General features: G+C 36.8%; 1 protein-coding gene across 26 annotated transcripts; it reads right to left on the bottom strand.

The window, feature by feature from the left end:
• Positions 1-10: 10 nt before the first annotated feature.
• On the bottom strand, positions 11-26,839 carry tpm1 (tropomyosin 1 (alpha)). Of its 26 annotated transcripts, none has more exons than XM_051883341.1 (10): positions 26,573-26,839; positions 25,756-25,881; positions 25,484-25,609; positions 18,611-18,744; positions 15,869-15,986; positions 15,380-15,450; positions 13,084-13,159; positions 11,261-11,323; positions 11,046-11,115; positions 11-826 (listed from the first exon to the last, which is right to left on the bottom strand). In XM_051883341.1, the coding sequence occupies exons 1-10, from the start codon at positions 26,684-26,686 to the stop codon at positions 744-746; spliced, it is 981 nt and encodes a 326-aa protein (XP_051739301.1). In that variant the 5' UTR covers positions 26,687-26,839; the 3' UTR covers positions 11-743. The 26 variants fall into 26 exon arrangements, with proteins under 26 accessions (XP_051739301.1, XP_051739281.1, XP_051739279.1 ...); XM_051883316.1 differs by lacking the exons at positions 11-826; positions 25,484-25,609 and adding exons at positions 2,031-2,109; positions 9,816-9,894; XM_051883318.1 differs by lacking the exons at positions 11-826; positions 13,084-13,159; positions 25,756-25,881 and adding exons at positions 2,031-2,109; positions 9,816-9,894; positions 13,600-13,675 and having other exon boundaries at positions 26,573-26,827.
• Positions 26,840-27,767: the final 928 nt, after the last annotated feature.

Here is a 27,767-nt window from a genome sequence, read left to right as displayed (position 1 = left end):
AGGCTTTAGAAAATGTCAAATGGAGTGGTTTTATTTATTTTAGCTTTGTACATTTATGTATGACATACATTTAATACATCTACATTTAAAATGTCTAAAATGAACGAGGCACAACCAAATATGATTTCATCATATTTTTCGAATTCAAAACGGAGGACATTTTGAACCACATGGTTTTTCGGCGTAAGCGAACTCAGAGCGTTTGCAAATAATGTTGCCTGACATCCTGAAGCAAAATGGGAAGAAAACAAAAATAAATAAAAGTTGGAGTGTAAATAAGTCCCTTTAGGGCTATATATTGGCACAGAGAATGATATCCAAATTGGAAAGTGTATATAGTTAATTATAAACCTCTATAAGCTACACACTGCTAGACATCCGCCTTCACAGTAGCACCAGTATACATAGGACAACCTAATCCGATGTACACTATTAAAAGAAAACCTTTCAATTTCAATTCAACTTGGCTTCAGACTCGACCGTGTCCAATAGAACCGTTGTGTGCATATATTGAATTAAGTGCAATTGCTGCTAACTTTGTTTCATTTGTGCACAATCAGAATAAAATGAACATGTACCATAATATTACATAAAAAATAAAATAAAATACAAGGAAAACTAAAGCTTTTGTAACAAATGGCACATGTTATTCAATCTGATAACTGTCAGGACGAAAAAAAACAAAAAAAAAAAAAACCAACCAATACAAAATGCAGACATCATCATCATTATGTGACCAGGATTCACATGTTATTCAGCTCCAATAGAGTCTGTTCCAACATCTGGTTCATATCGAGGTTCTCTTCTTTAGCATGTGAGAGTTTTTCTGTTAGAACATCAAGTGAAAGACACGTTAATATCAGTGCAAAGCATGTAGGGAATAACATGCAGTGGATACCTGGAGTATGTTCATTCAAAAACGGCAGGCATAACTGTCGGACTCCTCACTGCCTATAAACAGTGTTGGGGAAAGTTACTTTTGAATGTAATGCATTACAATATTTTGCTACTCCCTAAAAAAGTAACTAATTGGATTACTTTTATGGAATCTAATGCATTACGTTACTTTTGCACTACTTTTTCCTCACCTGGGCTGCTTGTTTGTTTGTTTTTTAACCCGGAAAGTTCTATTTTTGGCAAATGTGAAGGCCCTTCCACACCAAAAGTGAAATGAGTAAGCCTCATGATGAAGGAAATGCAAATTCACGGCCGGTACAGCAGAGGGCGCAGCTCAAACAAACCTTTTAATTGTAATGCGCTACCCCCAACACTGCCTATAACAGACTTCACACACTCAATTCATGCTTTCATTTAAATAACCATAGCAGAGTACATTATATATATTTATATATACATACTGATATACATGTGTTAATACTGTATATAATTCTCTAACACAGTTAAAGAGTGCTGACTCTTGCATAAAGCAAAAGGCATTAGATGACATCCTGATTAAAGTGGTAGCCATCCATTATCCAAATGCTGCCTTCAAGTCCTTCTGGGATGAGTTCGGAAGTTGTAATTACGATTTTTGGTTGCACTAAAAGACACTTGGATCAATTTCTCTTTCACTGAATGACAAATTCAGGACTTTTTTTTCCCCCCGTCTAAAATGAAGAGCAAAGAAAAATCTATAATTTATATAATATAAATATTACATTTATCAATTATTATTGGTGCTCAATTATTAATGATGGTTCTTATCAATGTTGAAAACATTTTTTTTTGCCGTTTAATATTTTTGTCAAAATCATGATACTTTTGATCAAATAAATGTAGCTTTGGTCAATTATTCCAAAGTTTTGACTAGTAGAGTGTTTGTTTATATATATTAAAATGTGCATAAAATGTGACAAACATTAATTTTTTGTTAAACATCTAATCTTGTAAATATGATCTTTCCAACATGACTTGAAGGCAGCAAAAGTGTAACTTTGTTACAAAAACACATTCCTTGAACTTTCAATCACAACAGCATTCACTTTAGACACCATTTGGTGATAAACAAAAGAAAACAAAAAAGTCCACACTAGTTTTAGTCGTCATTCAAGGCCATTCTTAGCTCATTAGAGAGAAGGCGGTTTTTCTCAAGTTGCTGGTAGAGACGGTCTACAGGAGCGGGCAATGCAGCAGGTTAAGACAAGAGAGAGAGAGAGAAAAACAGAGAAAGAACAGAGTGAAGAAGAAATGAGAACAGCTGGAGGGATTAGTTAGTAACATTTTACTCAGACTGAAACCAACCTGGAGGAGGTGTTTGTGATGGGATCAGACAGCAGGGACCGCTAGGTTTGTGTAAGAGCTCATGTATCCACTAGCAGGGCTTTTGACAATAAGGATAGCCCATTTTAACAGAACAGTCATTCAGTGTTGTGTGGTTGTTGGTGAACATGGATGAAATTGTCAAAAAATACTTGAGACAGTCTTGGAACAAATCATTAATTCAAAAAGTAGTAACATCCATCCTTCCATCCATCCCCTCCACATCCGTCCATCCATCCATCCACATCCATCCATCCACATCCATATCCATCCATCCAATTTAAACACTTATTCAACTCATCTTCTTAGTGTGTTTAATAGGGAGGCATCAAAAACATTCCGGGTGGAGGGTCCCGAGGACTGCAGTTGAGAAACACTACTATATAGCGTATGCTATACCAATGTTCGTCAACCGGAGGGTCGCGACCCAAAAGTGGGTCGCAAGACCATTTTGAGTGGGTTGCAGAGTGTGCAGTCAAAGAAACAACTACATTAAAAAACATAATTCCAAATATTTTACTGATGTGAGACTTTTATTTTGAAAGACTGTTTAAGAGTGTCTCAAAAAAAAAAAAAAAAAAAAAAACCCACATGTCCTGATTTAGTTGTCAGGCTTTATGTCAGTGTCATTAAGTTATTTTCGTAAACCTCAAAAAAAAAAAAAAAAAAATTTCCTGTCCTGTCAGACGTTATACTGTGCTCGCAGCACTCTCTTCAATTGCACGTGCAAATGCTGAGGCGCGCACTGTATATCACTTCACTATATATAAAGAGCAAGTGAAATTATGAGCATGCAACATCGTAGTTACAATGTCAATTAGTAAGCCATGAAATTACCAAAAAGTACAAATGATTTACACAACATGTATGTCGTGTGATGGCTGGCAAGGATTTGCATGCAGGTATGATGTTCATTCTATTCATCAGGATCAGTTTCCATTTGTTTTATTAACACTTCATGTTAATGTATTTGCCATGGTAACTAGTTTCAGTAACCTTTATTTTCACTTTATGCCATTTTCTATATTTTTGATGACTTTAGTGGCTCATGTCAACTTATTAAAACTAGTTTGGGGCTGCTATTTAATAGCCTTTCCTTATACTGTTTGTTCAGTGTTAGTGATATTCTTACAATGTATGTGCATGTTAAGTAAAGTGTGACAGTACTTCTTTCTAATAAATAAATATCTGGTTCAAATTCCTAAAAATTTGGGTCGTGGGTTAATGACCATTGGAAAATGTGTGTCCCATGTCCAAACCAGTTGAGAATGACTGCACGATAATATACTTTACCAGCTATTATTGCAAATTAAAATAACTACTAAAATTAATAAATTACTTTTTGTAAGGAAAAAAAAAAACTTGAAATTTGTTTAAATGTAACATTTAATGGATTTTTTTTTTATACTGCATAAAATATGTTGCTTAAAATATACCATTCATACATTTCTGTGTTAGGTCCAGTGAAAATGCCAGAAGGAAAAAACCTTATTGTTGATCTGTAACTAGGACAAGATTACATTCACCCTATTAGAGTCTAAACTCTCATACCTCAGTAGAACATGCAGATTAGGAGATTTGAGCCCAATGTCAGAAACAAAGTGAAGACTTCTGTCTTGACTAGTGACAACATGTGTGTCTGAAGTTTAAATGCTCAAACTCTACATAGATATACATTAGGTGTGTAACAATACATCGTTATATCGCGATATAAAAATGCAAAGATATGTATCATTGATGTAAACGATATGACTTGCGATAGAGAGTTAGTTATCTAAGACTCAGCTTACTGTATTTATAAGGTACAATTCACCAAAAAAATGTAAGTTGTCATGTACTCACCTTCACGTCGTTTCAAACCTATAAGATTTGTTCATCTTCCAAACACAAATTAAGATATTTTTATGAAATCTGAGAGATTTCTGTCTCTCAAATGTAAAGTCAATTCCCCTAAAACCGAAAAAGATTAAAAAAAATAAATCAAAAAATAAATCAATCGAGCGGTCTAATCCAAATCTAAGTCTTCTGAGACACGATGGCTTTATATGATGAACAGATACAATGACGCGTATACTGTAGTGTAGAGAAAGCGTGAGTGTACTGTGTTAGAAAAAAAAAAAAAAAAAATGAATGTTTACAGAGTTTCAGTAACAGTACTTCATTCAACTACTATATTTAATGTTGAATATAATGTATAATAATGCAATGGTGCGATATTTGTGGGTCCTGATAATGCCAAATGTCTGATTTTACCAGTATATTATTTACATATATAGTATAATTCTGTATTTTCAGGTTCAGAATCATGAATATTTTTATTCTGGTTTCACCATTGTTTTACTGCTTTAAGAATTTCTCTCTTAGGTTTCAGCTATCCTAATTCTAATTTCATGTTAAAATTCAGTTTTATTGTTCAGTGACACACCTAGTCAATTGTTAGTTTACATACAGAAGGTTAAATTAAATCTTGAAATATTGTAAATTCTTTATTAAGTTGTATGCGCAACAAAGTATTTGAAAATTGTTAACAGATTTATTTCCAAAACATTATTTGAATTTCTTTTTTTTTTTTTTAATTGTTCAAAATAATGTGATACGGATCATATTGTGAACCCAGTATCGTGATACATATCGAAGGATTAGTCCACTTTTAAATAAACTTTTCCTGATAATTTACTCACCCCCATGTCATCCAAGATATTCATGTCTTTCTTTCTTCTGTCGAAAAGAAATGAAGGTTTTTGACGAAAACATTCCAGGATTATTCTCCTTATAGTGGACTTCAATGGCCTCCAAACGGTTGAAGGTCAAAATTACAGTTTCAGTGCAGCTTCAAAGGGCTTTAAACGATACCAGACGAGGAATAAGGGTCTTATCTAGCGAAACGATCGGTCATTTTCGAGAAAAAAAAAAAAAAAAAAAAAAAAAAAAAAAAAAAAAAAAAAGTGAATGTATATGCTTTATATAAACAAATGTTCGCCTTCTAAGTGCTTCCGCCAAAACCGCATTTCCGTATTCTCCAAAAAGTTTACGCTGTATGTCCTACGCCTTCCCTATTCAACTTACGGAACGAACGCAGCGCCAGTTACATTTTTTCCGTAAGTTGAATAGGGAAGGCGTAGGACATACAGCGTAAACTTTTTGGAGAATACGGAAATGCGGTTTTGGCGGAAGCACTTAGAAGGCGAACATTTGTTTGTATAAAGCATATACATTTACATTTTTTTTTTTCTTTCGAAAATGACCGATCGTTTCGCTAGATAAGACCCTTATTCCTCGTCTGGTATCGTTTAAAGCCCTTTGAAGCTGCACTGAAACGGTCATTTGGACCTTGAACCGTTTGGTGTCCATTGAAGTCCATTATAATGGAGAAAAATCCTGGAATGTTTTCATCAAAAACCTTCATTTCTTTTCGACTGAAGAAAGAAAAAACATCTTGGATGACATGGGGGTGAGTAAATTATCAGCAAAAGTTTATTTAAAAGTGAACTAATCCTTTAAGATCTATTGTAACACTGTTCTTGTTCAGCAGAAAGTGAGGAATGTGTTTAAAATACCATTAATACCTATTTTCTAACGATTGTGTAACTTTTTAAAACATTATAAAGCAGCTAACGTGATATTCTCATCTCCAGATATGGCTCAGACCTGCTCTCTTAATGCAAGTCTATGAGATCTCTCCTCAACTCCTTGACATTTCATGCTCATAGTGGCATTTAACGTGTACATTTTGGTTTAGGGATACGTTCAAAACCCCAACCTGAAGTATTAGCGATGCTAGCTCATGAAACCTATTTTTCCTGAACAGTGAGAAAAGGTTTATTGTCACAGGTTAAAGTTGCGGTCGACGCATTATCTTTTTTTAAACGTTTACTACAAGTGCAGTACAAGCACGACAGGTAATCATGCGGTTTAATGAACAGACGTTAAAACAGAAGTGACCGTCATCTACTTCCATGACACAACTTGATTAGAAACCCACAGAAATTTGAATAGTAGGAGAGAATCAATTTGCCTAACATGTAAATATGGGGAGCAGAGCTCTAAGAACGTTCCCCACATGAAAAGACATCGGCTTTATTAAACACTTGAGGAACAAAAGCTGGCTTTCACCTCTCTGAATGTCAATAACATCTCATATAATAACCATAGAGGAAATCCACGACGTCTACCAACGCTTCTGACTTTATTAGAGCCACAGCAATAAAAGCACATAGAAATGAAAAGGAAGAACAAAACAGGGGGGAAAAAAAAAGAAGGTTTACATAGTTTTACATAAAGATTCTGTACAATAAGAGATGGGCAACAAAACACAATGATCGATGAAGGGTGGGAAGCAGGGATAGAGGGATGAGAGGAAAAGAAAGGCTGGAAAGAGCAGAGTGATGTCGTTCAGCCAGCGGGAGGCGTCTTTGATGAACAATTTATCTGCACAGGGGGAAGAAGTAAAAAAAAAAGTAGTGATGGAAGGGACAGAGAAAACTACAAAACACAAGAAAAGGGAAGAAACCACCACACACAGGAGCCACGATGCTTACCGTCCAAAAGGGACGTGGATATTTATTATAAAGAGCCTCCCATTAATCTCTGATAGAGTTAGAAATGTATCAAATGTACGCTGAATCGCCATAGAGGGGAGCCACACACCACACGGCTGTCTTACCAAGCAGCACACGCTCCTAAAGAACTACTACATAGTGACAGGACATCACACATGATGTCGACAGATGAGATCAGAAACCATTGGGCCTGTCTTCTGAACAGAAGGAGACCTTGTTAGTAGATGAATTTTACACCAGAGTAGAGAAAACACCACAAACACACACACAGGAAGCCACTGAGCATGAAACGCTTACCACTGTACAACTGTGGTGCATTTCTGAATATTCATCACATGCTTTGTTAAGACTTCACAGTACTGCCAACAGGGCTGGGTGATATAGTGAATCTTTAGAGGCATTTCATATTATTCTGTTTGTGTTATATTAAGCAACATCCTAAATATTTCTATTTTAAGATAGTAAAATGGCTTAAAGGGTTGGTTCACCCATTAATTCATGTCGTTCCACACACGTAAGACCTTCGTTCATCTTTTGGAACACAAATTAAGATATTTTTGATGAAATCCGAGAGCTTTCTGGCCTCCGATAGACTTTATTACCACTTTCAAGGTCCAGAAAGGTAGTAAAGACATCGTTAAAACAGTTCATGTGACTACAGTGGTTCAACCTTAATGTTATGAAGCGACGAGAATACTTTTTGTGCGCAAAAAACAAACAAACAAAAAAAATAATGAATTTATTCAATTTCTTCTCTGCTGTGTCTAGAACCCGGAAGCGCCAGAGACTGACACGGAAGAGAAGAAATTCTTGAATAAAGTCTTTGTTTTTTGCGCACAAAAAGTATTCTTGTCACTTCATAACATTAAGGTTGAACCACTGTAATCACATGAACTATTTTAACGATGTCTTTACCACTTTCAAGGTCCAAAACAGTGGTAATTGCATTGCTTTCTATGGCGGGACAGAAAGCTCTTGGATTTCATCAAAAATATCTTAATTTGTGTTCCGAAGATGAACGAAGGTCTTACGGGTGTAGAACGATATGAGGGTGAGTAATTAATGACATTAATTTCATTTTTGGGTGAACTAACCCTTTAAGTATGAGATTAGATGGGTGACTTAAGACAGAATAGCAACAATATCAGGAAGTCTGATTCATTTTCATGAATCAGTACTTTTTTTTAGTGAATCTGTTTGAACAGATTATGATTCTGTGATTACTTTGTCACAGAAATTGCCATGTTTTTGTTAAAAAATAAATAAATAAAAACCTACCATTCAAAAGTTTGGGGTCGGTAATATATTTTTTAATAAAAGAAGAAGTGTCTTATTCTCACCACGGCTGCATTTATTTGATCAAAAATACAGTAAAACAGTAATATCGTAAAATACTATCATCATTTAAAACTACTGTTTTATATTTTGATATAAAATGTAATTTATTCCTGTGATCAAAGCTGAATTTTCAGCATCATCAGTCTTCAGTGTCACATGATCCTTCAGAAATCATTCTAGAAACATTTCTTCTAATTATCATCAATAGCCGCGTTTCCATTGCAGATTTGCGCAAAACTTTTGTGATATTTTCTAAATGTCAATAAAAAACTATTGCGAAATGACCGCGTTTCCATTAACCGATGTTATGCGACCAAAACATCTTTTTTTTCCCCCCTCTCGCAATAAGTCATTACAAAAATCATGGCAACGGATGTTGGTAGGTTTACGTATATCTCAGCCATTGTACTAGCCATTATTTTTAATCAAAGGAGACGTAGGCATGTTATTCAAGCATTTATGGCAAGGAAAGCCCCTTATACTTGAGAGCAGACACGTATGAGGTGTTTCTGGGCTTTTCTCCCTCCTATCTGCTTCGAGGTCTTGATAAATTGTGGGATTTCTTTGTTGTTTAGAATTCAGAGGTTCCATAATACTTGTCTTTTATGAGTTTAATGAAGAACTCTCATCTTCTGTCCAAACATCTTTAAAGAATGATCGACTTTTACATACGCTAAGTGACCTGTAAATGCGAAAAAACTGTTTCCATTGCAGTTTTGCGAAACATTCCTTTTTCAAATTGCCTGAAAAACCACCTCATGCGAGCGTAAAAATTGTGATATATGTGAGTTTTTGCGAAATTGACGTTTCTCCATTGGGCGTATTTTCAATTCGCAATTTCAATTTGTGCAATTTAAAGGGTAATGGAAACACGGCTAATGTTGAAAACAGTTGTGCTGCTTAATATTTTTGTGGACCATGGATACTTTTTTCTTTTCTTTACAGGATTCTTTGAATTTGAAAGTTCAAAAGAACAGCAAGTTTGTAACATTATAAAGCGCTTTACTGTCACTTGTGGACAACTGAACCCGTCCTTGCTGAAGTAAAGCATTAATAAAAAAAAGAAAAAAAAAAGAAAAAAAAATTGTGCTGACGCCAAACATTTAAATGGTAGTGTCTACAGATAGAAACATTAATATAAAAAAGAATATATATTCTGTACATTTTTTCAGTGACAAACAATTACTAATTTTTAAGTGTTAAATATTACTATATAATTTCATAATAATAAAAAGTTAACATAAATAAATAAACTTTTAAAGCTATACTGCCCAGCCCTAGTACTGACCAACAAAAGTTTAACCAAAGATTTGAGAATGTTAGGAGTTGTAATTTTCTCACAAGATTATTTTGAATAAAGTGACAATAATTATGAATTCAAAAAAAAACAAAACTCCTATACACTGACTCTACAAGCCATGGCCACAATTTAACACTCGAGGATGAATTTGCAATAAGCAAACGACTTGACACATCAAATACCTATAACATGGACCATATGTCTTGTAGAGTTACAGAGATAGCAGAGTATTTAAAAAGAACAAAGAGTCACAGTGTGTGAACTGAAGATACAAGACCTTATTTAGAGAGGGGGATTATGGGTAATGTGGGAGGGGAGGGGAGGGGCACAGGCACAGGCAGAGACCGCAGATGAATTACATTGAAGTCATGTCGTTGAGAGCGTGGTCCAGCTCCTCGCTGATGGCTTTGTACTTGAGTTTCTGGGAATATAACTCATCTATCGGGTTTGATGGAGGGGAGGACAGAGGAGGGTGGACAGGAAGAAGTGGAAGGGGTTTAAAAACAGGTGCAGGAGTGAAGCATCCAGTCCAGTGGCAAGACAGGCCCCAATGAACGGAGTGACAGACAGCGAGAGAGTGACGTGAAGACAGAGTGGAGGGAAAACAGAAAATAAAGTTAACGAGGAATGGAAAGGAACTGAAACACAAGACGCATTCGTCAGAGCCACTCGCTCACAGGTCACCTGTCTCGACTAGCGAAAATGAACATTTAGTCTTTATTTTCTCACTTTCAAGTCATTCAAAACCTGTATGACTTTCTCCATCAGTGGAAAACGCTCGTTTCCCAAACGACGTAGTTCCCAAACCTCATTCAACTCAAATATATTATAAACACTATAAATGTTTTTACTGTCAGTTTTGATTCATTTATTTGATTCATTAATTTCCTTCTTAAAAGACCCCAAACTTTTGAACTTTTAGTGTAAATGTTCTTTTATGGTGCTTGTATTGTCACTTATGGGAGTTCAACAGCATCAGTTCCCATTATGGAAAAAGTGCACTATGGGAAACATCATTCATGCTCCACAGAAGAAAATGAAGTCAAACAGGTTTGGAATGACGTGAAGGTTGAGAAAATGACATTTTTCATTTCTGGATGAGCTATTCCTGTTAAGGTTCTTACTGATGCCTCTCTGTCCAGGAATTTGTATTATCACAGATATATTAACAAAGTGCAAACACATCAGTATAATTATGAAAATGAACTTCTGCTTGTGTAAATCTAAATGAGTAGAACAGTAGGAGACTATTTAACTGCAGGCTCATAAAAGCCTAATAAAGTTTAAACCCTGCGTGTAATTGGACCGGTGTCACCTTACAAAACAATGTGAAGTCTGTGTGTGGATCTGCTCAATGAAAAGAAGTAATGCTTAATTGTGTGACTGAACCGATACGGAAGCTGAAAGAAAGCCAGTGGGGCAGAAGGTTTGAGGAACAGCATGATGACAGAAATAAAAGGCTGAAAGCTTTATGACCTGAAGCGAAAGCGGTTTTCTCCCTGAATGCTTCACAATCACACGTATGAATGAAAATTCACCAGGAGCTGAAATGACACTGAAATGAGAGAATGAGTGAATGAAAGTCATACCTTCAAGGTCATCAATGGTCTTCTCAAGCTTGGCGACTGATCTCTCAGAGAACTCGGCACGGGTCTCGGCCTGCATCAAACAAAAACACTGCCCTGAACCAAGAGTAATTTCTAGCCAGTAATATATTTAAACGCACTGAACAGCATAGGGAGACAATACTAGCGTCCCCTGGACAGAAGGATGACTAAAAGGCCTATGATAAAGAAGTTCGTACCTCCTTCAGTTTGTCAGTAAGGACCTTGATCTCCTCCTCATATTTGTCTTCCTTCTGTGAGTACTGCAGACATCACAAGAACAACAAACGTCACGACAAACCAGCACACATGAACACTTCGCTCAATAACACACTTGGGCTCTTTGTTACTGTACATAATATCCATATTTGATCTCTAGGACTGACTGTCTACACTGTCATTTTGTAAATGACATCATCATGGATAGTGTAGGCAATATTCAGTTATATTTACTTTGGTTGCATCAGCAAGACATTTAAGAGTAGCTGTAATCGAAGCAATAATTTACAACAATAATAATATTAATAATTTAGTTGTTAACGACAACTATTATTATTATTATTATTATTATTATTATTAATAAAAACAAATTATTATTATTAATAAATAATGAATGTTATTAAAAAACAAATTACTAATATAATTTAATAGCATTTATTATTAAATGATATTAGTAATTTGTTTTAATAATAGCATTCATTATTATTATTATTATTATTATTATTAATAACAATAATATTTGTTATTATTATTATTATTGTTGTTATTAGTAATTTGATGTTTTAATAGCATTTATTATTTATTAATAAAATTATTATTATTAAATGATAGTAATTTGATGTTTTAATAGCATTTATTTAATATAATAGTTGTTGATTTTTATTATCATCATCATCATCATCATTATTATTATTAATAAAAACAAACAACAAATATTATAATTATCAAATAATAATAATAATAATAATAAATTATTATTATTACTTATTGTTTGATTATTACATTATTATTATTATTATTATTATTATTATTATTATTATTATTATTATGATTATTAGTATTATTATTTATTATTATTAAAACAACAAATATAATTACTATTATTTTAAATAAATATAATAAAAGCTATTATTAAAACATCAAATTGAATATATTTGAAATTATTATTAAAAACAAACAAATAGTTACTATTAAATAATAAATGTTATTATTAAAACAAATTACAAATATTATTAAATAATAAATAATAATATTATTATTATTATTATTATTATTATTATTATTATTATTATTATTAACAATAATCACTGTATTTGATTGATTTACTTCATCTTTAAGGCCCGTTAATACAAAGGACGATAACTATAACAATAACGACAAAGATGTAGTTCTAAATCTCGTTCAAAATATAAAAGAATAGCAGAGTTCACAACACAACTAAAATGATAACGGCATAGAGAAACCGTATCGTTGGAATCACTTTCAGAACGATTTTTTCAGCCAATCAGAACCCACCAGACTTTAAAGAGCTTGAGAATTTAACACAGCGGATGACAAAACTGTAGTGCGCGCATATAGTAAACAGAATGATATCGTCCGCTGGTTTAGACGCTAATATAGTTATCGTTCTTGGAGTGAAGGGGCCTTTGCACTTCCTGCTGAAAAAGACCCTGGCCTTTAGCTGGTCACCAGCATATGTTGTGTTCTGGATGCTGGTGCCTCCACTAGGCTTCTTAACCAGCTTAACCAGATTTCACTATTAACAAGATTTTCTTGGTCAACCAGAAAGCTGATCCAGAAAGCTTAAAAAAGGCTATGCTGATGCACCAGCTAGACCAGCAGAAAAGCAGTAGAAATCAGAATATTAAGCTGGTATTTTCAGCAAAGGACGTAACCCTCTGCTGAGAGGCTCATTTAAATTTTGCAGACAAAGATGGATTGTGAAACATCAAGACACTGGTTATCCCGGTTTGTTCAGGAGGAGGGGTGGATGGTGTGCCCGGGGCAGCAGCAGCACACCTACCTTCTCAGCCTGGGCTTCCAGGGACTTCAGGTTGTTGGTCACAGTTTTCAACTCTTCCTCAAGCTCAGAGCATTTGCTGGTGTTTTACACAAACAGAACGCAGAGGAGAGGAGGAAGGTGAAGACGAGGAGTAGGAACAAGAAGAGGAAAGGTACATTGAGAAGAGGAGGAGAACCAGAAGCAGGTTGGAAATATTGACATCAGGGATACCGGAAGAGAGGAAAGAAGGGGAACAAAAGAAACAAAAACCCAAAATCAATCAAAACAGGGGTGGAGGACAAGGGGAGACCGAAATAACACAGCAGGAATGTGCCGTGATGATCTGCTGCATGCAAATTGCTACACCTTACAAGAAGCGTTCGAGTAGCAGCATTCCTGCTAAGTTAGAAGGGCGTGAAACCAAAAACTTTACCAACAAACAAAACAAAAAGATGGACCAAATCAGGTAGCAAGCAGGGTACACGCATTCAGGCGGGACAGTTAGGTGTATGCGACCTAATGAGTCATGTGCAGTACCTGGTTTTCTGATGCCTTTAATGACTTATAGGTTTGGTCCAACACTCGAACCTCATCCTGTAATCTTCGAACGCGTCTGTTAGTGTGTGCAGGGGAAGGCCATTCCAAACGCAGGCCACATGCAAGTTAACAGTGCATGCAAAAATAAAACATTATAAAAGACAACCAAAACAAAAACAGGAATGTGAGGCAGTTATTAGCCAACAGCAAAATGGGAGTAAAATTCTTAAGGGACGTACACACAGGACACAATCTTGTGTTACATCTGAGGAACTGTCGGTATGTGCGTCACTTCAGAATCTCAGCAGAAGTAGAAGGTCATCCAGGTATTTTTCATCTAATGCTTTATGAATACTTTCTCTCTGACATACTACTTTTAATTCTGAAGCGAACCAATCCAATGGACCAATCAGAAAAAGCAGGGGGCGGGACGGGCAGTTGTGAATTTGATTGTGCGGGTAAAAATTGGTTTGGGTGGGTGGACAAAATTTCGTCTGGTTTGGGGTCAGTTCGGCAGTTTTCAAACATCTAAATTATAAGCCAACTGGTTAATAAACAAAACTGAAGTGTGCATGTACTCCATAAAATCAGTCATCATTACGTCGCTGACGAGCACAGTTTTAGCCAATCAGCGATCAGCCAGCAGATATGCTCATTCATGAGTGACAGGTTTAGCGTGATAACTTGTAGCTGTATATTCAAATGATCGCTATGCCAAAGTGGCATTAATATATAGTTGTATCAACATTAAAGAGTGGGAGAGTGACCCAACTCTCCAAACATCGATTACACCTGTGGTGGGAGATGAGTCGAAGGCTCCTTATAAATATAACCAACTCTGAGAGCACAGTTGAATGACTTAATTGAAATCGAATATGGAAGTATGACTACTGTCCATCATCATGTGCACACTGGCCTGATCAGGACATCTGCAACTTTTAAACTGTCCAGGCTGCACTCTATTTGTCCGAGTCAGACAACTGCTGAAAGAGGGTCGAGTCAACAATTAATCAGTTTTGGCTGTGCAAAGTTCTGCGTTGTGTACTTCAAGAAGGACGTACTAGTTTTGTTTGAAGTTAAAGTGCATTATTATTATTGTCGTTAATTTTCTGAAAACGAATGACACATTTTCGGCTTTTATGGTGTGTGTGTGTGAGGTTTAAAATCTGTTAATTTCTTGACTGCAAATATTTGACAAAATAGCTTCTACTTGTTTGGGTAGAAACACTTTTGCCATTTGCTAATTTTCTTTTACTGTATTTGCACTTGGCAGGAGAATTGATTCATTTTTATAGTTTTATTATGTCATCATTATTTAGTTTTAAGGGGGTAAATGGTACCTAAACACCTTGGTTGTCATGACCATAGAATTCTATCACATTCTTTTGGCAGTGAATGATTTGGTCGGGTTTTTGAGAGCTTTTGGGCTGAAAACTGTCGACCCAATCTGGCAACACAGAACATTTATCTGTGACATCTCAGAAGAGGCTCTTATCATAGTTGTGTCTGGTTACAATGGACTGTACGTCAGAGAGTTTTTATTATTATTAAAAACTTTTTTAGCGATTACTACATTTTGCATTATTTTACTTCAGAAAAGTAAACCAGTTAGCTAGCTAGTTAGCGTCTTATGAATGTGTCCTGTGTGAATGCGTCCTGACATAAAACCTGTGAAGCTGTGTGAGTGTGTGAAGAGAGTCAGACACATGCATATTGAATATGAATATGTATATGTATAGGGTTGCGCAGACATGCAAGAGGCTGCGGGAACGCTTCGTACCCCTCATTCAGCTCGGCACGCTCCTCTGTGCGCTCCAGCTCAGCCTCAACGATCACCAGCTTACGGGCCACCTGCACACACACGCCAGATCATGGGACAATTACACACCTGTAGCCAATTAAAGAAAGAAAAGTACACTTTCTACATATTAAACAAAAAAGACAAAACAAAAGACAACACAAAACACCACAAGACAAAATGAAAACACAAGATAAAAACAAAACACCACAAGACAAAACCAAAACAAGACAACAAAAACATGAAACAAAAAACTAACAAAAACTAGACAACAAAAAAAAACATGAAAAAAAAAATACAAATAAAAAGACAAAAAACCCTCAAAGCCATATTTAATCAGATTACAAAATACAGCTAATCCTTCTTAGAACTGCAAGCATTTGCTTGCTCACTTTAAGTGTGAAAGATCATGTGACAAGGCAGGAAGTCATTTGTTTCTTTTTTTCCTGTGTGTGCACTGAGGAAACCTGCCTCCTCGTATTTGCGGTCAGCTTCCTCAGCGATGTGCTTGGCCTCCTTCAGCTGGATCTCCTGTATCTCCATCTTCTCCTCATCCTTCAGAGCTCTGTTCTCAATGACCTTCATGCCTCTGGAAGGAGGAAGCAAGAAATGAAGTGAAAGGGAGAAAGAAATCTCTCTATGACTCAATCTGGATCGATAACTCGCCACAAATTACATTCACAGCCGCCAACTTGTCTGCAGCCAAGCTCTGAAATCAAAAACACTGTTTTAGCAGAGCTTTCTTGAGCTGTTGGTTTCTAAACCCATGTTTTCTCATAATGTCAGAACAGTCACTGTCAGAACAGATGAATGGGAGGGAAAAAGCACTTAAGAGCTAGACCAGGTCTCGGTACAGAGTGGTTCTATGCAGGCGCACTGCGCCGGAGACAGAGGGCCTCTGTGTGGGCAAACAAAGGAAGGGAAACGCAGCCTAGTGCCTCTACAAATTGCTGTTTATTCAGAAACCCACTGGCTCTACGCAAACAGCTCACGTCACTTGTTTAGGCCAAAAACAGCATCACACAATGATCTGCAATGCCCTTGATTTTTATGCTATATGCAGAGGCATTTCAAGGGCTTGATAGATAGACACAAACACGTACATCACTAAGCAATAATAATGCCTCCCTAAATACAACTACGACATTTACGAACTACTCATGTCAGCTCGTGGTCATGGTGATTAACAAATTACATGGACTTCCCTCAGCGCGCACACAAACAGTCTTTATGCAGGGAACCAGATGTGCGGTGCAGGCTAGGAAGTGGCAGCATGTTGTCTTTTCAATAGCAATACAGCGGTGGAGCCCTTGCACACAGTAACCACAGTTAGTGCGAGAGGGGGAGGGACGGGGTGTGGACCAGATCAACTGACTTGTTCTGCTTAAGTGAATCAGGTTGACAGTCCTGCAGAATGCCACACTTGATTGCTTTGTACTCTACAACACCACTGTATGCTATAGCTCTGTGTACACACATACTGTATAGGGCCGGGCAGTATGGACAAACTCGTGTGCCATGGCCATACGTAATTACTAATTACCATGATAATGATATGCAGTATATCACAAAATATAGTTTTTAAATTTTAATAAGCATGTATACATTTGAACAATCCAGAGAATTAAAGCTGCAGTCCGTAAGTTTTGCCTCTGTCGCCATCTCTGTTTGAAACCTGCAATTGCAGTTATTTGCAGAATTAACTTTACATGGGTTGTGCATCGGCACGGCTTTGCTGTCAGTCACCACATTTGTGCGGATACTGTACTTCGGAATCACAGATTCTACGTCTTGGAAGTATGACCAAAGTAGGAATTTTCACCGGAAAATGTCATCTGTACAAGTAACATGTCCGCCACTTTTGTTCTGACCAACTGAGGAAAAAAGCATTACAATAAATCGCACTGCCAATGGTGATTAAATCTAAGGATCGCTTAGCTCGGATCACGTCAAACCGTGCAAATTATTATTATTGTTATACTTTGTTCTCAAATTGTTAATGTTAACAACATCAGCATTGCGTATCGTATATTAAAAATATATCGATATCATACAAACTCGATATACCGCCCAGCCCTAGCATGAGCTTCACATTAAACACTCAAGTGAGAGAGAGAGAGAGAGAGAGAGAGAGAGAGAGAGAGAATTCAAATTAATTTGGATTCTCCCCACTTAAATAATTTGAATCATTCACCAAAGAGATTTCTTCAGTGATTCATTCAAGGATCCACAAGGAGTGATCCATTCATTAGGTTTGCTTTGTCTACAAATGAGATGCTACGTACATTTGGTTTGCTTACAAACGAGTTTCTACGTTCACACGGTTTGGTTCTTTCACAAAAGAGATCCTGCAATCATTCGATTCACTCACAAACACAATATGGTGTTCATTCGGATCAGTTTCTTTCACAAACGAGTTATGGTGTTCATTCGGTTCACTCACAAATACAATACTGGCTGCATCCAAAATCGCATACTTCCCTACTATATAGTAGGTGAAAAACAGTAGTAGACAAATGAATTATGTCTGAATTCACAGTACTCAAAAGAGTAGGCAAAAAGTACCCGGATGATCTATCACTTCTGGCGAGATTCTGAATATATTGCACAAATGATGGATACTTTACTATCCCATGAGGTCACTGGAGAAGATTAATTCGGTTCAATTCATTCACATACGAGACACAGCGTTCATTCGGTTTGGTTTGTTCCCAAACGAGATTCTGCAGGACTTGTCTAGTGATTCATTCATCGATCCAGAATGAGTGATCCATTAATTAGGTTCATCTGGTTCGCTCACAAACGTTCATTCAGTTCAGTTCACAAACACAATACAGCGTTCATTTGGTTCTGTTTGCTCACAAACGAGATTCCGCGTTTATCAAGATGTTTTGATGAGTGCGGCTCCAAGTCAACATTCAGACTCAAAAATGCAGATTCGTTCAGTTGGTGCAACAAATGAAATGGTCCTCAGCTCACATTTAAAATGTTTTATGCTATATTCAGCCTTTGAAGGCATGAAAGAAGTCATGTGCTTCAGAAAGGAGACACTTCAATGAAAAGCAAACAAGAATGACTCACTCAAGACAGATTGAGTTCTGCACAGCAATAACTACATCTACCTCATTTCATCTACAGCATTTCACTACACAACGCTATATTCTGCACTATTCCATGCTTTCTGTAAAGCGGGTGTCAGAGTGCTGTACTAACCTCTCGCTCTCATCGGCAGCCTTCTCGGCCTCCTCCAGCTTCTGCAGGGCAGTGGCCAAACGCTCCTGTGCGCGATCCAACTCCTCCTCAACCAGCTGGATACGTCTGTTCAGGGAAGCTACATCACCCTCAGCCTTGAAGAGCACAGAGGAACTGCTATAAGTGCTCAAGTTCAGACAAAACTCACAGATGTTCACACACAATTCACATAGACAGTGACACCCAAACCCCACAAATGCTGACCAATCCCATTCAGTGTAAAGAACTTGTCAGGCTTGTATTTGTAAGTATTCAGTAGGGAGGCACGATGTATCGGCCAATAATCGGTTTGGGGCGATAAAAGCAAATATTTTCACTATCAGCCACCGGCCAATTGTTTAAAACAGTCGATGATCAGGGCCTCTATATATATATATATATATATCAAAAAAGGGTATATATGTCTTGTGTTGAATTTAGGGCTGTCTATGCGAAAACGCAAAATTGTGACGTTAAAGCAGGCTCTACTTGACTCTATAAAATCACCCGTAGTTCAAGCCAGGGTTGCCAGGTCCACAGTTTTCCCCTACACCAAACATTATTTGTAGCATGCATCCCATCCAATGTTTCGTCAAATATATTTTACTCTAAAATTGGTATAAAATGAAAGCCATATGTCTAACCAAATTTGAAGTTGATATCACAAAAATTGAAGTTCCTATGAGATTTTGTTTAGGCGCTGTACCAAAAATAGTGTCACCGACATGTTATTGAATATTTTTTGATACATTCTCCTGCAACAAATTTATAAAGTTCAAAACAGTTGGCAAATATGGAACCATGAGACTCAGACCTTTCCGACGATAAGCGTTTTGTCAAGATTAGAAAAGGTTTTGATTATAAAGTAGTTAAAATAAATTTTGTAATCTTGTAAACCCACTAAGGGAGGAGCTCGCTAAAAGATATCTGCAGATATCATACTGAATAATTGGCTATCGGTATCAGCAGACAAATTTAGTATTGGTGCATCTCTAGTATCTAGCGTAGGTTTTGATGACAATGTAATTTGGTGCTACTCTATACTCACTAGCTTTCATTAAGACCTACTGAGACAGAGCATTCCTTCTGCTGTGGTCGCACACACCATATAACACGTAATGGCAGCAATGCTAATGGATGAGACAGGACTAGGCCATCAGATCATTACCGAGCCTCTGGGACAACGTTAACAGGCTGTGGGAGGGAGTCCCGACGGACCTACATGGATTACACTGTCAAAGGCCAAACACACACGACCAAGTGGAGAACTGCAGGCTGATCCTGCTAACTGGCAAATACAGAAGCTGGACCATTTCAAATATAATTTAGCTGACTGCAGTGAAACTCAATTCTGCTTTATGAAGCTTGTGCATTTAAGGAGCAACATTTTGTTGTAGTAAGGCCTCCTAAAGCAGTAGTTGGCTGTGGTATGCTGAAATTGGTATGCAGCTCTGTTCCCACAAAGCTAAATGCGAATAATAAAATATAGCCTCGTTTCCACCAAAATTACCCAGAACAATTTGTCCAAGGAACTTTTTTTTCCCCCCTCAGACCTGTTGCTGTCTGCGTTTCCATCGCGGTTTAAAGTACCGTGAAGATGTCCGGTGATGTAGGACTGCGCGCGACTTTCCAGTTCATGCTGGATTTCGTCCTCCACATATAAGCTTAATAATGCCTGAACCTCGTTGTTGGTCCATCGGTCGTAATTTTTAAACTGCATTGTTGATTGGAATAGCAAACAACTCTTAATGTACGCACTGCAACAGACTTTTAAAAATGATGGTTGAAATAAAATGCTGCATGGAGTCAACCAATCAAAATGCTGTGTGAACAGCGCCCAAGTCCCATCCCTGAGAGTCCCCGAACTTTGAAAAAGTACTACCTCGTGAGCAGGGACTTTCTGAGGGGGAAATTTTTACCTGGAACTTCATTTAGACCCTGGTTCCTGCGGTCGAAACACACCAAGAACCACCCCAAAGTCCCTTGGGAAAGTTCCTGCGATGGAAACGCGGCTTATATTATTCATGCATAGTAAGGATAATAGAATATATAGGAATTTTATGCTCCACATATTTTGCAATGTGACCAATTCCCAAAACTATGACTCTGAGTCAGTTATTTTAATGAAGAGTTCAAAAAGACAAATTACCGGTTTGAATTAGTCTGAAATACTAACTTACAGCATTAGCGGATACAGGATTACTTTAATACACAAGCAAGAGATTAACATTATGTTTTGGGAAAATAAATTGCACCTAAGTCGCACAGGGTCAAAAAAACAAAACATAAGTTGCATTAGTGTATGAGTCACATTATTATTAAATTTATTTTTTAAATATTGTTAAAAAATATATTTTTAAGAATATTACTAACCAAACACTTGAGGGGCCCCACTGACTTCCATAATATTTTTTTTTTCCATATTATGGAAGTCAATAAGGTCCATCAACTGTTTGGTTAGCCATATTCGTCAAAATATATTCTTTTGTGTTCAGCACAAAAAAGAAATTCAAACAGGTTTGGAACAACTTGAGGGTGAGACAATTAATAATTTTTAGGTGAACTATCCCTTTAAGTCCCAGCCCACAGATAGGTAAAGGCCTACCACTACAGGGAGCTACATAGGGCAAAGTACATGTTATATTGTCAGCTGAGATATGAAAATCTAGAAAGCAACACAGATAACCTTGACAGCCAGCACTGAACTTCTACATTTCCTTCTAGGGCCCAGAGACTCAAACATTCTTGTTTATATAAGATTGAGACGAATTATTAATGCCAAGCTTCTACAAGAAACGAAAGCTGTGACTTTATTTCTGCGCAACTAAGGTGAGTCCCACAGTATGTGACAATGCAGACTGGCCATATAAGGGAAACTGTGCAAATGCTTCATCAGATGTCCACACAAAGCCTGAGGCAGCAACACCGCCGGTTCATTACGATAAAACCACTACATAAACAGTTCCAGGATCACTACTAAACTGCTGTTGGCTATTAGCCTAAAATGATTGCATTCTGGTTCAATGTAAATGGTCATTAAACAAGGACCCATTCAGAGCAGTAGCCTACAACTTACTTAACTAACTGGATTATAACCTGACTCTCCAATTACAACAGTCAACAAGAGACTGAAAACAGTCTTGTACAGGGATGTCATCAGCAATCTCAAAGTTTTGGGTGAAAACAACATGGTCTTTGTTGTTTAAACGTCCTGTTTCAAGAAGTCCGACACATTTCCGCGAATCGATTCTTTCGAGCGGTTCGATTTAAAGAACCGGTTCAAAAACGTCTCACTAATTATTTTACTGACTCTCGGACGTAATTGTCATCTTGTGTTTTTTTTGTTTTTTGTTTTTTGTTTTTTAAGATTAATTTTTATTAATAAGGTTTTTTCAGCCCTTGTTCAGTTTATTACAGCTATGACTCATTTAATAAGTCAAAGCATTATTATAATATTGAACAAACCTAAAATGAATTCGCTCAAGGTTTTTGCTATTTATTAAACGTATTTATTAAAACAGTTTTTGTTTTGTAGCATGACGACAACGTTAATTCACATCAAGTTCACTCATCAGCCAACTGGGAATCGATCGAACCAAATGGTTCCCGTCCATTAATTCGCTTTATTATGAATCGGACCGGTCCAAAAGAGACAGATCTCGCAGCGAGACAATGAATTATTGATTCAAAAAACGTTTGAAGGTTTTCACTTCAATTCGTGAATCATTAAGACTAAATTTGTGGACAGGTTCAACTGATTCATAAACAAGATTCGACTCGTTCGGATACGAGTCGGACATCGTTATTCAGCACCTTTAAACTCCATTTACATGCGTCAGTCTATAATCACATTGGCAAACATTTAATTCACGTCTCCTACTTGTTATAAGGCTTAACTTTGAAATCATAAAAACGGGCGTGATATACATATTGCCGTTTAACGGGCTTGCAAACATCGCATAGAGGGCGTCTGCGAAATTCCGCTACGTTAATAATGCACATCACTGTGCATACTATCATATCCGCTCTATGAGCGACTGTTCAAATTAACTTATTCCCGTCGGAACGCCTGGAATGCGCGTGACGCTACACTGCAGCGCGTCGCATTTCAACACATGCACTTCATACTTCGTATAATTTGACGTTCTTACGGTTTCTCTGGCTTTCCTCTCGAGCGCCAAGTCCCTCTGCAGTTTCTCCGCTTTCTCTTCAGCACCGTCTGCTTGATCTTGTAACAGTTTTATTTTCCGTTTGACTGCTTCCAGCGATGTACCCGCCATTATTTTTCTAAATAACCCCTAAAAGCCTTGTATTTCAACGCGTTTCCTTAAGAACACAGCTCAGAGACGCTGCTGCCCCTGATCTGTGTGTGCGCGAGGACGCGGAGCAACGTTTACAGATCACACCGGAAGTAACCATGTTTTCATAGGCGAGCCTCAAACGACGTCATTACCACAAACTAGGGCTTATCTGCCGCTTTTCATCAAACAGTATTTCCATGTGAGACATACAAGAGGTGAAATGTAATGATTGTTTGATGTGTTAAAACAAATTTTTATTAATTCATTTGAATCGTAGGTTATTCTAAAGTAATTTAGAGGATATGGAATACACAATGACATCCTCCACCTGCTGCACACCTGAGTGAGTTAATCAACAGCCTGATGGTTAACTGACTGGGATGCTGCTGCTGCTGCTGAAACTGAGCTGCTAAATATGGAACGGCTTCAAGGGGAGGGGGTGCGCCGTTCTGGGCCTCGAATCTATTTGTTTTGTCCTGTTGCGCCCTCTATAGGGATCATTAAGTCATCGACCAGAGCTGACTTTTCTGTTGTATTCTTGTCTAAACAATTTGATATTGTAATACATTTTTAAGTGACAAAAATAATATTATACTTATATTATTTATTAATATTACATATATATATATATATATATATATATATATATATATATATATATATATATATATATATATATATTCAAGTAGCTATCGGCATGACTGTAAGTAATACAATGTTGCCAAAACGTTGTATATTTGCAAGGAAAAAAAAATAAAAAAATAATAATAATATATATATATATAATCATTATATATATGTTTTAAAGTATTTTAATATTTTTATTTGAAACTTTACAACCAAATTTCGCACTCTTAGTGTAGTTCTAATAAGGCTACTTGAATATATATATATATATATATATATATATATATATATATATATATATTCAAGTAGCTTTGTTGGCATGACTGTAAATAATACAATATTGCCAAAACTTTGGATATTTTGCAAAAAAAAAAAAAGAAATATATATATATATATATATATATATATATATATATATATATATATATATACAGTCAAACCAAAATGTATTCAGACACCTTGAACATTTCATTCATTATTACAGTTTATTCACTATAGTTTAAAAAAAGGTAATAAAATATGACAAGATCTCAGAGTTAAACTGTCAGAAAAAAATATTCTTTATTACGTCAGAAAAGCAAAACATGTTCAGGTCAAAGTGTCTGAATAATTTTTGGTCCCAAATTTTTATCAATTTTACTGGTAGTCCACTGTATGAAGAATTTTTGGGTATAATATGTCACAGTATCAAGTAATATGTTTACTTTATTTTGCTATCCTCACTTACATAAATAAACTATAGTGTCCTGCACCCACTAGTAAAAAATATATCAAAAATTATATCTAGTGTCTGAATAATTTTTGGTTTGACTGTATATTCAACTGTTGACTGAAAGCTTAAGTTTAAGTGATCCTAAGGCTTAGGTTACAACCTGTAGTCACACATTTTCAACCATTTTGAATTTAATAGCATAGGCTACTAATATATATGCATAGCTTTGCATGATAGCTTTGCATTATATATATATATATATATATATATATATATATATAAAATCATTATATATATGTTTAAAAATATTTAATATTTTAATATTAATTTAGCGCTCTTGGTGTAGTTCTGTCATTGTACAAGAGGGGGAGTCCTAGTGCGCACTATCCAAGACCACAGTGCAAAAATGTATTATTTTCACAGAACAAAACTGAGTGAAAATGTTTTACGATTTTGCTGCTCACAAATAACTTATTTTAATTAACTTAATTTTATTTATTCTTAATTAGCCTATTGAATGACGGATGTCGAATCAACGAAACAAAACGACTCAAGTTCAAATGATTCTTTGAAGTTAGATGTTCGGAGCACGATCATGCAAAGCTATGCAAATAGGCCTACTTGACAAGACTTTGGATTATCTACTGCAATACTCGCAATACAGTTTAGTTTTGAATCTAAATGAATACATTTAAGAACAAAGACTTCCAGTCTTTCTCGAGGGCAGAGCCCAAGGAGTTGAGCTGAGTCTTGACCATATAAAGCAGTAAGCTAAATATAACAGCCTCTCTCTCTCTCTCTCTCTCTCTCTTGGAATGCACGTCTTGTAATTTAAATCGCGAATCGTTTATGTTTGCTTACCCACAATACCCCATGTTTGGTCAGAGGTATGCGGATTGTGTTTATATTACCATGCCATAGGCGACTGTTTGCCCTTATAGGTTACTTATTACGAAATGATGTCACTCATACAGTGCACGAGCCCAAAACATGATGCGTGACGTCACTTTATTTTTTAAATTTATCTTAAGTATGACGTGTTACTTAAATGAAACATAATTGAGAAGTTTCCTAAGCGCAACCTGGGTCTGAAAACAATATCCACAACCATCTTCAAATATGATACATGACAGACATAGGCTATGGGCCTAAAATGTGGCATGCCAAAAGTGTGAGGAAAAGATGCGTGAAGGCGGTGAAGCTCCATATACTCACATCTGCGGCTTTCTTCTCAGCCAGCTCCAGTTTCTCCTGGGCATCTTTAAGAGCCTCAGAATATTTGTCGAGCTCATCCTCAGTGCCTTTCAGTTTCTTCTGCAGTGCTAGGAGGTCATCCTCAAGCTGCGCGTGTTTGAGTGATTGATTGACAGCAGTGAAGAGCGGGAAGCAGAGTGCGCGCGTGGTGTGGCGGTAAAGAGACCGACAGAGAAAGAGACGGAAAGAAAGAAAAGTTAGGAAGATTCAGACAGGAACACACAGGACAATACCTTGGTGGCGACTTCGTCGGCGGTCAGGAGCTTCTCCTCGACGCTCTGGTACTCCTCAAGCACTTTATCACGCTCGTCCTCGGTTACGCGCAACCTCTTTTCCAACTGAATTAGTTCATCTTCTAACTACACATGCATAAATGACAGTTTTCATAACAAATGAGGTAAACTTTTATTACAAATGCTATTAAAACACTAAATATGTCTACTTCAAATACTAAACATGCTATATAACCTATATAAGTCTCATATAGCTCAAAATATAGGCTAGGCTAGTTTTTGTGATACCACAGAGGGTTAAAGTGTCAGTAATATCTGCCAGAAGAGTTTTGGTTTGATCAGAGGAATATTTTAGGGGAAACACAAGGTTTTAACTTTGAAATGACTACACTTAAAAAAGACCACAAAAACTGGTGACTGAAAGCTTAAGTTTAAGTGATCCCAAGCTGGACTACAACCTGTAGTCACACATTTTCAACCATACTAATAATGAAAATCTTGTTGAAACATTGAAAACTAAATAAATTCGAGTAGAAATTACAGAAATATTACTCAGGGACCCTATAACGGAAGGGTTAATGAATGAATGGCTGCATATAACCTACATTTTCCTGCATTAGATGAATGACAAAATGGGGAGTCAGTAATTATTACAGTAACACTAAATAGATAACATTTTAACTGACAATGAAATTTTTACACTTCTTCCGTTACTAATCCACTCAGGCGCAGTAATAATCCGTTTATCAAGTAGCGCACGAGACCGACGCGTGCGCGTTATGGATAACTTTTTAAAGTCCTCATTAAAACCGCAGACCTGTTTGCTCCTGTCCTCCGCTGCCTTTTTGTCTCCCTCAGCCTGCTCAGCTCTGTCCAAGGCATTCTCCTTGTCGAGCTTGAGCATTTGCATCTTCTTCTTAATGGCATCCATGGCTGCTTATGGGGTGTTCAGCTGAAACAGATAAATTTCCACAGAGGAGTGACGGTCAGAAGCGCTTGGGACTGAACGCAGAGCTGGAGTGCGAGCGCCCGCTCCTGTGCGCGCTCTCAAATACGTACTTTCACGGGAGGGGTTACTGAATTCCTCTGGACATTCAATACTTTTTTGGAAACAGCCGCATTGGCCTGCTTCTCCATGCCCCGTGTATTTTTTATGGATCTGTGTGGCGATTCGCTGCTGCTCGACATTTGACCGTTTATATGCCTATATAAGGGGTGTGATGGGCAAGGCGAACTCCTTGAGACGTCTTCATACACTGAGCGCAACGGAATGGAACAGAACGCACGCAGTCCTCGACGTGACGCTCTGTTATAAAAACGCAACGCTCATGGATAACAAAAATGTTATTTCCATCTTTAAATTTAATATATATAGCCTATACTTTAGCCAGTTCATTAAATAGGCCTGGAAGAGAAGTTTTAGGAAATACATCAGATGTTACATATATAAACCAAATGAAAATAAAGAATTTATTATGTTATTTTTTTTTGTAATTAGAAAGAATTTATTGCGGCATTTAATGCTATTTTTAATTTCTGTGGCATTTTTGACACTTTCAGTGGCATTTTTGACCCAGATGACCTGAGGTTATTCCAGGGTATTGCCCCTGTAATACTGTGCTATTTGGGATTTGGGATAAAAGGTCCATAAACCTCACAGAAAAGTGTTGGATCAAGAGTCACCAGATTCTCACATTTCTGGGCCACTTCAGACTGATAAGGCATCATTATGTCACGATAACTCTCATGATAAGCTTTATCAGAACTTAAACATGCCTTTGTTTCAACACTTCTTCACTATATGAATTAACAAAAACTCTGCATGGGCTTAAAATGTCATTAACAGACTCAGCTACATGCCTTTATATATCCCATGATAGATGCAAGAGGAGCTTCAGTTTGTTTCTTTGGGATATTGAGCAGACTGACTTCTCTCTCTGTTATCCTTCAGTCTGTCCTTCTCCTCCTTACAAGCTTCTCAGAGTATTTTTAGGGCACTCTTAATGCCCGTG

Source organism: Ctenopharyngodon idella, chromosome 24, assembly GCF_019924925.1.
Source record: "Ctenopharyngodon idella isolate HZGC_01 chromosome 24, HZGC01, whole genome shotgun sequence".
NCBI lineage: Eukaryota > Metazoa > Chordata > Actinopteri > Cypriniformes > Xenocyprididae > Ctenopharyngodon > Ctenopharyngodon idella.
The sequence above is the reverse complement of the archived record's forward strand: the minus strand, read 5'-3'. Positions and strand labels throughout refer to the sequence as shown.

Bases quoted from the DNA above. Each gene is read 5' to 3' on its own strand.
- tpm1 (XM_051883341.1), bottom strand. From the start codon at position 26,686: ATGGATGCCATTAAGAAGAAGATGCAAATGCTCAAGCTCGACAAGGAG. The intron at 15,987-18,610 runs GTTAGTACAGCA...TCCTCCTTCCAG, and splicing joins GCTGCCGATGAGAGCGAGAG to AGGCATGAAGGTCATTGAGA. The intron at 13,160-15,379 runs GTACGAAGCGTT...GTAAAACACCAG, and splicing joins CGTGCCGAGCTGAATGAGGG to CAAATGCTCTGAGCTTGAGG.